The 13083-nt window shown below is 33.1% G+C and overlaps 2 protein-coding genes across 2 annotated transcripts; both read left to right on the top strand.

Moving 5' to 3' along the window:
* The first annotated feature begins 69 nt into the window (after positions 1 to 69).
* On the top strand, positions 70 to 6983 carry LOC108212719 (uncharacterized). The gene is made up of 3 exons (XM_017384437.2): positions 70 to 1975; positions 6654 to 6779; positions 6877 to 6983. Exons 1-3 carry the CDS (start codon positions 70 to 72, stop codon positions 6981 to 6983), a joined length of 2139 nt encoding a protein of 712 aa, XP_017239926.2.
* Positions 6984 to 9202: 2219 nt separating this feature from the next.
* Positions 9203 to 9766, top strand: LOC108213188 (uncharacterized). Its single transcript, XM_017384958.2, has one exon. The coding sequence runs from the start codon at positions 9203 to 9205 to the stop codon at positions 9764 to 9766; it is 564 nt and encodes a 187-aa protein (XP_017240447.2).
* The last annotated feature ends 3317 nt before the right edge of the window (positions 9767 to 13083 follow it).

Below are 13083 nucleotides of genomic sequence, written 5' to 3'. Positions count from 1 at the left end.
ACAAGTTTAGCTCATTTGTTATTTCCATTAATATCATAGAGTGTACAAAAATCAAAGGACATAAATGCAATGATCTCCGGAAAACTGGACGCAGTACTGAACAAATTCGAGATTCGTGGCATGGTCCTGCTAAGTCTCTTCTTACAAATAGTACTCATTGCTCTTGGCAACCGCAGAAAATACAGCACAAGAAACTGGATCAGAGTTGTCCTCTGGCTCGCGTACTTATCTGCTGACTGGGTTGCAACTGTTGCCCTTGGTGTCCTCTCCAATGGAGATAGTGCTACAAATTTAAAAGATGATTCTATGGATGAACACTACGTGATCATAGCTTTTTGGGCGCCATTTCTACTGGTACACCTTGGGGGTCCGGATACTATAACTGCATACTCATTAGAAGATAATGAATTGTGGCTTAGGCATCTACTTGGACTTTTTGTCCAAGTATTTGTGGCGTTTTACGTTTTTATAAGAGCCCTAAAGCCTAATCCACTTAATTTTGTTGCCTTGCCAATATTTGTAGCCGGGATAATCAAGTATGGGGAGAGGACTTGGATTCTAAGATCTGCAAGTAGTAAGCATTTTCGAGAGTCGTTGCTTCCAAATCCTGATCCTGGTCCAAACTACTCAAAATTTATAGAAGAATATGTATTGAAAGAAAAGGAAGGGTTTGAGTTATCTTGGAGTGTGAGTGAAGCTCCTAAACCGGTGGCTCATAAGTATGCCACTGGAAAGAATGATATCATTCCAAATGCAAGCATCTTGAATGCTGCGTATGAGTTTTTTCTAACATTCAAGAGGCTCTTTGCAGATTTGATTCTTAGTTTTCAGGACCTTGAAAAAAGTTTGTCATTCTTTCAAGAGAGTTCTTGGGACAATGCTTTTAAAGTAATTGAGGTGGAGCTAGGATTCATGTATGATGTTCTCTACACCAAGGCATCTATAATTCATTCCATATGGGGAGTAGCTCTGCGAGCCACTAGCTTTTTGTCAACCGCTTTTGGGCTGATAGTTTTTTGCCTTATTGACTGGAAATCATATAAAGCAGTTGATTTGTGTATTTCACTAGTGTTGCTCGTAGGAGCTATTGGCCTTGAGGTATACGCTGTTCTTCTGCTGCTTTCGTCGGATTGGACACTACTTTTGTTGAGTAAGCTCAAAAACCCTTTAATCGACTTTATCTATAAGTTCATCACTTGTTTCAATTGGATTACTAGCAAGAAGAAATGGTCCAACTCAATGGCACAATACAACCTGCTGAGTTCTAGCTTAAATAACAAGGCTACTATATGGAATTTCATCAAAAACCATGTCTTCCAGATTTTAGATGATTATCAGGATGTTAATTCAGTGGACATCCCTACTGAAATCAACATTTCTATATTCAGTCAACTTGTGGAGAAATCTAAAGGGGCTTCTGATTTCCGCATGTGCAAAAAATTATGTGGCGCCAGGGGTGAATATGTACTCGCGAAGTATAAATGTGCTGAGAAGTTTACATGGAGTGTTGAGTTTGAGTTTGATCACAGCATTCTTTTGTGGCATCTTGCCACAGACTTGTGTTATTTCACTGACAAGACAGAGAATCCTGATTCTGTTCTTGATTCAAACTGTAGAATAAGCAAATTATTATCAGATTATATGTTGTATCTGTTGGTTAAGCGCCCGTTCATGTTGCCTAATGGAATTGGCCAGATAAGATTTCAAGACACTTGTGCTGAAGCAACTGAATTTTTCCAAGAACTGAAAATCACGCCAGACGAGGACGAGGCATGCACAAAATTACTTCAAGTTGAAATTATAATTCCACCTCATGAAGTCAAAGGAGACAGAAGCAAGTCTGTGTTATTTGATGCTTGCAAGCTTGCCAAACTATTGCAGTCACTGGAATGTGGAGAGCTCTGGGAGAAGCAGCAGAAATGGGAGATGATGAGTCATATGTGGATCGAGATGCTATCATATGCTGCATGTCATTGTACATGGAAAGATCATGCACAACAAATAAGACGCGGGGGCGAGCTGATTACTCATGTTTGGCTCTTGATGGCACATCTTGGTTTAACGGAACAATTCCAAATCACGCATGGCCACGCTAGAACTAAATTGGTCGTGCAATAGATGAACAATTTCAGAGAACAAAAATTACTTTTAGCTGATTTATGGAACTTGAAAGTGAGCTCCTATAATAGGGAAATTGTGGATTGATCATTCTTTTATAAAGAAAACAAACTATGCATGCCATTTATAGCTTTTCTTATCTTCAATATGAGAGGAGCTGAGAGTATGGACTTGAATTTATTTATGAGATATATCTCTATATTTTTTTTGTTTACACTATTCTTAAGAACAGGTCGTTTCTGAGTAACACTGGTAAAAAGCCTTCACTGATCAAGTATTGATAGGAAATGCAAGTAAAAAGAACACAGCTCAAAAGCCTTCACTGATCAAGTATTGATAGGGAATGCAAGTAAAAATCTCTGCTTGAAGCACCTCTGCAACCTGTTACTAGAGATCTTCTATTACTTTTACTTCAGAAAGTTTTTCCGTATGCAGTCATATCTAGCGCATACCTTGTTTGTTCCTAATCCGCGAGATTATCAATGAAAAATCAGCTACTTGCATATAGTCCAAAATTACGAACACAAGTACTACATTTGCGATCTCTAGATCTACTGATTGTTTCATTTTTTTAACAGCTGTGCTCTAAAATATGTATATGGATTGCCAATTGAGCTGTAAATGTAACAACTGTGGATATGTTTCCTCACAAAATGTAAAGAAGCACATCAACAATGAAATATTATTGTAATCTCCACATTAAATATAAATAATCTAGTTCCTGAGTTAGAGCCTTGTTATTAAAGAAATTCCAAAACTGTCAGAGGATTATTGCATGAAAAAGTCAAAACATTGGTGCTAAGTGCTAACGGCTTGGGATTGGTCATCGGTGATCTTGATGATTTTGAGATTAATGACATTGCATCCCAGGATCAGGATCAGGACTATTGTGGTCTTGTCAATCAGATAGATACTCGGGCCAAAGTTGAAGACTCTGTCACTGGGGAGTAAGGATGTCCATGGTATAAAGATGTTGGAAGCTAAATTGGAACCGTAAGATATCATGTAATACTTGGCGAACACATTTATATGTTGACCATGTTCTATAAATGATATGTAATTATTCTATCACGTTGCTATAAATATAATATATTATCAAGAATATGTTGATTATAATTATAGACAAAAATGCCCGCAAGGGTTGATTCAGCTGGTTAAAGAGGGGATTAATTATAAAAATGTATTTTAAGTTCATTCAACATATCGATTCCAAAATTAACTATTCGACAAATTCAGGAGGGAGACTACACTCATGTCATCTGATATCACAATCTAAATTCTAGTGCATGGCAGCTTCATAAAGTTTGTCGACAACGACCGAAACTGCAGGGTCTGTAAGTTTTCAAATAATTGAACCTCAATTATAGTGGAGTCATCAGTCATGTGAATGACAGCCCAATTTAACAAACGAGTGGGGACAACTTTTGTTAAAGCTTTGAATTATTCTAGTGTTTGGTACTCCCTCCGTCCCGGTCAATAGTATAGATTGGGGGACGGGGCGCGGCACGGACTTTAATGCTTCAATGTAGTATAGTTGTGTAAATTATTTTTAAGATTTTCTTTTTTTGTATAAAAGTATAACATTTATATTTTTATACAAAAAAAGAAAATCTTAAAAATAAGTTGTACAACTATGTTTTATAAGAGTCTTAAAAAGCGTGTCGAGCAGTGAAAAAGAAACGTATACAATTGACTGGGACAGAGGGAGTAGACTTGAATTGCAACAACTTTTCAGTAGGCCCGATACGTAGGGCTGAAATACACAAATATATGCGATTAGTGACGTCCGATGGTGACGTTTGGTTATAAAGGAACTGAGTACTCCCTCGTCCCATTTTAGTTGTCACATTTTCTTTTTTGTTGGTCAAATTGACTAATTTTTGACCAAAGATTACAAGTCACTCTTTTATTATTTTAAAAAACTGAAAATTACATCTTAAAGTAGATTAAAAGTTATTTTCGATGACATATTTTTTTTTATTTTTTCAATTGATAAAATATTAATAAATTTCAGTCAAACTTTGGTCAATTTGACCGGCACAAAACGAAATGTGACAACTAAAATGGGACGGAAGGAGTATAAAGCAATGGTCACGCATGCATTTGCTCTTGTAGTTGTGGGTACCAAAATATTTAAAGAAGATTATCAGCAAAAAAATATAACTAGGGCCTTTCTGGTTGACGTACACATAGAAGTAAATATTTTTTAATTTAATTGGTATTTCTTTCTGTCTCATTGATTTCTATATGTTTTGATCTTTTATATCCCACTCAATTCTATATATTTGAAAATTTTCTCAAGATAACAAATTTTTATAATATAAAAATCTCATTCATCCACTACTTTCATATATTTTTCAAATCTACCAATTTACATAATTGAGGGATCTCATCACTTTACTTACTTTTCAATCTCTTTCCCATTACTTTATATACTTTTTTGATTTCTGCGTCGAGTTCATATATATATATATATATATATATATATATATATATATATATATATATATATATATATATATATATATATATATATATATATATATATATATATATATATATATATATATATATATATATATACGCGGAGGCGGAAGATCCTAAGAAAACCCAGCTTATCAAGAAAACTGAGGAACCCTTCTCATCACCGTTGATCACGTATTCTTGTTTGATAATATACTGTATTCTAATATTTAATTATCTTAATCAAATCTAGCGTATATATGGTAATTTTCTAACATAAATATAACCAAATCAATCAGACATTAATACATTCTCCAAATCTTAATCAATCATTTAATGTCTATTCAATTTGAATTTCAAATTTTAAAGATTCACCTTGAAAAGATTTAAAAACTACTATTTCACATCTTACATTTTACATTTTACATTTAACATATAATATTTATAATAAAATATCTTAGAGAATCTTGTAATATATTTTAGAGAATCTTCTATATATATTAATAAAATATTTTAGAGAAACTCCTATATATATTGATAATATTAAGATTCTATTAAGTGTTTCACCTATAACTTTTAACATTTGAAGGATTCTTGAAGTGTTCTTTTAAATATTTCTATAAATTTTAAATTAGGATTCTTTAATATTAATTATTTTGAAATTCTTCAAAGAAAATATTAATTTAAAAATATTTGAAGAGTCAAAAGAATATTATAGGGTGTATAATTTATACAAGGAAAATTAAATATTCCAAAAGAATCTTGCACAATACAAATATTTATTACTAGAAATAATAAAATATTTTAGAATAACTTCTATATATATTACCGATATTAAGATTCTATTAAGTGTTTCACCTATAACTTTTAACATTTGAAGGATTCTTGAAGTGTTCTTTTGAATATTATTATAATTTTTAAATTAGAATTCTTTAATATTAATTAGTTTGAAATTTTTCAAAATAATATTATTTTAAAAATATTTGAAGAGTCAAAAGAATATTATAGAGTGAATAATTTATACAAGAATTAAATATTATAAAAGAATCTTGCACGATACAAATATATATTACTAGAAATAATAAAATATTTTAGAGAATCTCCAATATATATTGATAATATTAAGAGTCTATTAAGTGTTTCACCTATAACTTTTAAACATTTGAATGTTTCTTGAAGTGTTCTTTTAAATAATATTATAATTTTTAAATTAGGATTCTATAATATTAATTAGTTTAAATTCTTCAAAAGAATATTAATTTAAAAATATTTGAAGAGTCAAAAGAATATTACAATGTGAATAATTTATACAAGAAAAATTAAATATTCCAAAAGAATCTTGCACGATACAAATATTTATTACTAGAAATAATAAAATATTTTAGAGAATCTTCTATATATATTAATATATTAATAATATTAAGATTCTATTAAGTGATTCGCCTATAACTTAATATAAATGTTAGAATAAATATATCGAATATTAAAATAATAGAAATCTAGTGTCATTAGTAAATTACTTAGTGGAATCTTAATAATATTGATATGACATTTTGTAGAATATTAATAAATTTTTTAATAGAATCTCAATGTATTTATTAGTATGACGTTTAGTAGAATCTTATGTTTGCTAAATTTATTATTTAGTTGATTCCACTAAGTGTTTTATTAGAAGTTAATATATTTATTAAGAAATCAAGTTAATTGATTGAATTTTGGAAATGTAATTCACATTAATTGATATACATAATTGAATTTTGGAAATACCATAAATAGAAGATATGTTATTATTCACCAGATTCTGTCTAGGATTGTCCTCATATTTATGATTGCAATTAAAAAAGGAATACGGTACAATATACGTAATTAATACAGGTTTTCTCGGTTTTCTCCATACTTTGGTTTTCTCTGGAACCTCACTCATATATATATATATATATATATATATATATATATATATATATATATAGGCTCATGATCAAATAGAAATCACTTTTAAAATAAAAACTAGAAACCAATACAAGTTAGTGATATCCTCAGTACAATTTAGTGATATTCTCTTTACGATTTAGTGATATGTGTTGCACGAATTAGTGAAAACTTGCGGAAACTGCTCAGAATTTCTGAATCTGTTCTAGTTGCCGATTCAGGTGGTGGTTGCGGTGGTGGAGATAATGGAGGTGAAGGTGGAGATGGAGGTGGTGGACATGGAAGGAGCCTTTAGCTTTGTCCGGCAGATTTTTGGCAAAGATCTGGAATTTAAATCGGCATTAAGCTAGATATACGGTACTGTAGGTGAGGAAGACCGAGGTGTAGGTGAGGACGAAGGTGCAGGTGGAGGTGGGGATGGAATGGAAGGGGCGGTGGAGGCCGGAGGGGGGTTGGATTTGGTGGTGATATAAATAATGGAGGCCGACATGGAGGTGGTGGCTATGGAGGGTCGGGCGGCATGGAGGTGGAGAGAGTAGCAGAGACTTGGCGGGGGTGGTAGGGTGAAGCTGCCGGAAGTGGGGTGGAGGGTTGGTGGGTTGGAGAAGAAGAAGGAGAAAGTGGGGTTGTTTGAGAATTTAGTGATATTCTCTTAGAAATTTAATGATAGTTTCTAGTTTCTAGAATAAGGAGGTTTCTATTGGAGTAAAACTCTATATATATATATACAGAGTCATACTCTAGTGAGAACCAATACTAAGCTGAGATGTGAGATCTAATCCTAGCCACTCATTCAAAAGTTCCATCTACATCCATCACCACTCAGTAATTTTACCCACATCCTCATCACCTGCCTTCATCTTCTTCCTATTCCGATCGTCACCTCAGATCACCGGCAACCGCCATCTCCGGCCACCGCCTCCGGCCGTCGGAAGTCAAAAATCACCACTGTCAGCAGAAAATCATCGAATTTTATAAAATCACCAGAAAGCAAACCACCGCACCACCACCTTCTCCGGTCACCACACTGCCCACCACCGACAACCACTGCCAGAAAATCACCATATCCAAGCATAAATCACCAGATCTTAGTAAAAATCACCACAATCAAAAAAATCCGGCAAAACCACCATTAATCATCACACTTGCCTCCTCCGCCACCAGGCCCACCACCACTGCCATACGCACACTACCGCCGCCACATAATCACCAGGCAGATTTCAAAGTGACCCAAAATCAATACAAATCAACAAAAGATAACATAAAATCACCTGCTGTGCAATAAAAAATCACCACCGACGACTTTTGTAGATCTGAGCACATATTACAGCAGGTTACAAATCTTCCACCGGTGATCGGTGCGGCGGAGTTGCCGCGGAATAGAGACACAACTGAGGTTGTCGTATTTGTGGGATTTTGAAGGGATGGAAGGAGGGTTATGGTGGTTGGGTTGTAAATCGGAGAAGCCGAGGCTAGCAGGTCGAAGGTCGCAACATCGATGAAGAGTGATGAAGAAGTGAGGAGAGGGGATGGTAGAAACTCAGGTAGTGGTAACGACGACGACGTAGAATAGAACAACGTTGGCAGAGAAGGTTGATGGTTGGAGGCGGACTGTAATCAGGGGGGAGAAGTAGGGGGAGACTGGCAGTGTTCCGGCGTGGTGGCTGTTGAAGGTGAAGTAGTGGCCGGTGCGTAGCTGTAGTGAGTGGTATGATGGTGGATGGATGGTAGAGAGGTGGATGAAAGAAATGAAGTATAAAATAAACATTTAAAATATGTGGTCGTGATTTAATTTAGGGATAAAAATGTGTGGTTGAGATTAGATCTCAGATCTCATAATAGTTGGGGTTCTCATTTGAGCACTTGCCTATATATACATATCCAGCGTGACGGAGGGAGTCGATTTTTATTGATAGTGACTTTTATGTATACACAAAATCATTATTAATGAAATTTGACTAATATAAATCAATCACCTAATTAAAAAATTATATTATTGTGTGCATAGGAGCAAACTAAAGATCTATAAACCAATATATTTAGATAATAAATATTTATGGGCCCTAAAAGGAAATTAGTACTCCTTCCGTCTCAATTTAAATGTTTCCTTTGCTTTTCGAGGAGTCAAATTGACTAATTTTTGACCAATTATTATAAAAAATATTTATTTATTATTTTAGAAAATAGAAAGTTACATATTAAAATAGGCTAGATTTACTTTTTAATGATTTTTTTTATTTTTTTTCCAATTATGTAGTATATATATATATATATATATATATATATATATATATATATATATATAAATTTCAGTTAAAGTATAGTCAATTTGACTAGTAAAAAGTCAAAAAGAACTGTATATTGAGACGGAGGTAGTATTACGCTGCTCTGTCCTCTGAAGGTTTGTACATTTAGTTCAAAGAATCTCAAGAAAATAAATTTCCCGCTTAAGATGAGAAGAAGTTGCATTTGTTTTTTGTTTAAAGCATGCGAGACACGATCTATCTTCTAGCTTATTGTATTTGATTGTAGCTTTAATCTTTACTTTCTTTCGCAATCTAACTAATTCGACACTAGTATTTTCGAGACTGCTAAAGATGCTTTTTCAGCTATTTAAGTCATGACTTCACAGTTCACACTCATCACTACACATCGCTCGCTCGTTAAATCAATACAAGGCAAAAGACTCAACATGGCAAACAACGACAAATTTGATGTAAAAGAAGTTCATCTAAAACTTCTCGATGATCTCGTCAACGTGAATTCACTCCTGACTATAGCTGTATTCGTGGGCTTATCCATGGCTACGCCAGGCATCAAGAGCCTCGATTCGAGACAAGAGTGTCACGCAGGCCCTAGAGAAGCCAAAATGCTGATTCTCTACGAAGTTATCGCGTTTTCTTGCTTCCTCTTGTCAAGCATCGTTGCCAAGGTACTCAAGCTTCATCTCTACCTTGACGGGGCAGATAAATACGCCTTCACAACTCCAGATTTCGATTTGAAAGAATTTATGTTAGCAATATCTGCATGCGGCTCGGTTGCTGGGATAATCTCGCTTTCTCTTTCGATTGTGAATATAATTCAGATTCGAATCGGGTTGCTATCGTGCGGGTGCAGAGAAGCCACGGCTGCCGTGTTGTGTCTTGGCATACTTGTGGGATTTGCTTTGGTTATTTATGTTGTGTCGATGGTAATAGCTATTTATGCTTCGTTTAAGAGTGATCATGCTAAGGTTCTGGAAAAAGGTCAGGTTTAAGAAGGAAAAGCAGCCAGGTTCATGCATCGATGGCCTAATCCTCCGGTTGTCAATATGTATTCATAGTCAAGGACTCTCTATTCCGCTATACAAGTCGTTTGATATGTTTTGAATATATTGCAAATAATAATTATATTTTTTTATGAATAAAAATATATAATATAAATATTTTTATTCAGAATTTTTTAAAAAAACACCAATTTTAATATGTGATCAAAACTTCTAAAAATACATGTAAAAAGTCAAACACACTATACACTACAAGAGAAAGCGTTTCTACCAATGGAATTTCCTAAGGGAAATTAGTCCGTTGGTAGTTCCCAACGGATTTGTAACGATTTGACTAATCAATGTTCTGCCAACCAAGTCGCAACGAAATACCCACGCTTATTTACCAACGAGACGTTCCGTTAGGAATTTTAGCCACACAATGAAATAGTAACAAAATGCCAAGGAATGAGCAACAGACTAGTAACGAAAGCTTCTGTTATTACGTGCGTTGATATTCCGTTGATAAATACCAACAGTTCCGTTAGTAATTGATTATTGGTTTTACTTTTACATGAACAATTGATATACACTACATGAGCACATACACGAATACAATTCCAGTCTCTTAGTTGACAGTGTGTCATGTTAAAGCCCAATGGGCTCTAGTTCATTAAATTGATTTGGGTTGTAGGAAAAGGCCAAAAATATAATGGGTTTTGATATGTATTGTAAATATTAAGTAATTTTCTTGAATTTATACATGTAACATAATTGTTAATTGGCTCATTTTTAACTAGAAATTTTATATTACATTCTTAACCAGAAATTTTATATTTAAGAAATTTTAAAAAAAGTTAATCTTTTATTTGGTATGTGGATTTTGTAGTCAAATGCGGTAAATTTAGTTAGCCTTTGATCGAATACCTACTCGAAACATAAAAATATTTTTTATTTTTGATGATCCAACTATACAGACATTATTGTAATTTGATAATATTGATTAAAATTTTTTAAAAAATAGCCTTTTATTTGGTACGTGGATTTTGTAGTCAAATGCAATTAAATTACTTAGTCTTTATTGGAATACTTACCCGAAACATAAAACTATTTTTTTAAAAAATAATTTGGACGATCCAACCGTACAGATGATATTATAACGTGTTAATATTGGTTAAAATAATTTTTAAGAAAATATGTCTGTTATTTGGTGTGTGGATTTTGCGATCAAATGCGGTCAAATTACTTAGCCTTTAATCGAATACTTATCCAAAACATGAAACTGTTTTTTTTAAATCATTTCGGACGATCCAACCGTACGGATATTATTGTAACGTGATAATAGTGATTAATTTTTTTTTTTGAAAAAATTTAGCCTTTTATTTGGTGTGTGGATTTTGTATTCAAATGCAGTCAAATTACTTAGCCTTTAATGAAATACTTACACGAAACATGAAATTATTTTTTAAAAAATCATTTTGGATGATCCAACCGTACAAATGTTATTGTAACGTGATAATATTGATTATTTTTTTATAAAAAAATAGCCTTTTATTTGGTGTGTGGATTTTGTAGTCAAATGCGTTCAAATTACTTAGCCTTTAATCGAATACTTACCTGAAACACGAAACTATTTTTTTGAAAATTATTTTTTACGATCTAACCATACAGATGTTATTGTAACGTGATAATATTGATTAAATTTTTTGAAAAAAAATTAGCCTTTAATTTGGTGTATGAATTTTATAGTCATATGAGGTCAAATTACTTAGTCTTTAATAGAATATTTATACGAAATATGAAACTAATCTTAAAATAATTATTTTGGACGATCCAAACTGTATGGATGTTATTTCAACGTGTTAATATTGATTAAAATAATTTTAAAACAATTTAGTTTCTTTTAGTGTGTGAATTTTTAGTCAAATACGATAAAATATTAATTTAGCCTTCGATGAAATATTGAAAATCCGGCACAGCCAAAAGTTTTCCCTCGTTTTGTGAATCTCCCCCAGCCATTTCCCCCAACCCCAACCCCGAAATTCACAAAACTCTCCCCCCAAAATTAGTCCGGCCTCTCCCAAAACTCTATCTCTCTTTGTGTATCTTTAGGTGTGTTTTGTAACGGCGGCCACCTCTAAAGCTTCAAAATGATCATACTTATGACGCTGCTGTTCGAGAATGAATTTTTTTGTGTAGATCCATCGATTTAGTTATCAAATTAGTTACCCTTAGGGTTTTACTCCGCTTTTCTCTAGTATGATGTTGATTTTTGGGGTTCGATTGGTCGATTTTCATGTTTTATAAGTTATGTGGGTTCGATTTTGATGTTTTTACAATTAGATTTATGTATGTTTTTATACGGGTTTCATGTTCATGTTTCGATTTGTTGATTTCCTATTCTTTCTATTTGTTGATTTGTTATTTGTGTGGGTTTTGGATTTGGATGTGTGTGTATGTAATCCCCTGTTTTTTTTTTCATTTTTTCAGAATCTAACACTTTGATTAGTAGCTGGAAAAACAGCTGATGCGGCAGTAGCGGCTAGCAAGGAGATGGTAACAAGAAAAGGCCGATTTCGAGGTCATCTCGTGCAAGTCTTCAGGTATAGTTTTGTTCCTTTATGTTTTTAATTGACATTTGCTGATTATATTATGGGGGGTTCTTGGTATACTTGTATATAATCTAACAAGTAATTATTGTTCTGAATGGGCAGCTTATTGTGAAATTGAATTGAGGAACAAGTTGTGTTATTGGTTCTAGTAGATTAAATTTATGTTGACACTTGATATATGCATTGATGTCGTAAAATAGATTCGGTAATAGCAAATATGATTGTCTTCCCCTAAATTATAATGTTTAACAATGAATTTATTAATATGCATGCCTGATTATGGAACTTCAATGAGGAGAGACCTCATTTTTCCACTTTGATGTTCTGTTTTGTTTGTTTAAGGTCAAGTACCGTTGCTTAATGCATTTACAAGTATGCAGAACAAGTTTGTGCGCCATAGTGCTAACTTAATCTATGAATTTGATGCCAAGGCACTTAAGATGTTATCTCTTGTTGATCTTGCATTGCATTCCCAACCACAAGGAAAAAGTTTTACTGAAGAGTTTGGGTGTTTTCTGGAAGAAGTATATAGTGAGAGCAGAGTTTTTCTTTGTTGTTGCTTCTAGATAATTTTCAATAATTGAAACTTTTGTTATAAAATATGCTTGTCAATTGTATGTAGAAATCTCTAACAAAACTTTAACTTTTACCTTTGAATTTTAGTTACGAATTTAAAGAATTTGACTAGAACTTTAGTCGGTGGATTCTTGACATTTT

The sequence above is a fragment of the Daucus carota genome, chromosome 3 (assembly GCF_001625215.2).
Source record: "Daucus carota subsp. sativus chromosome 3, DH1 v3.0, whole genome shotgun sequence".
NCBI classification, from domain to species: Eukaryota; Viridiplantae; Streptophyta; class Magnoliopsida; order Apiales; family Apiaceae; genus Daucus; species Daucus carota.
This window is presented reverse-complemented; position numbering and strand designations above follow the sequence as displayed.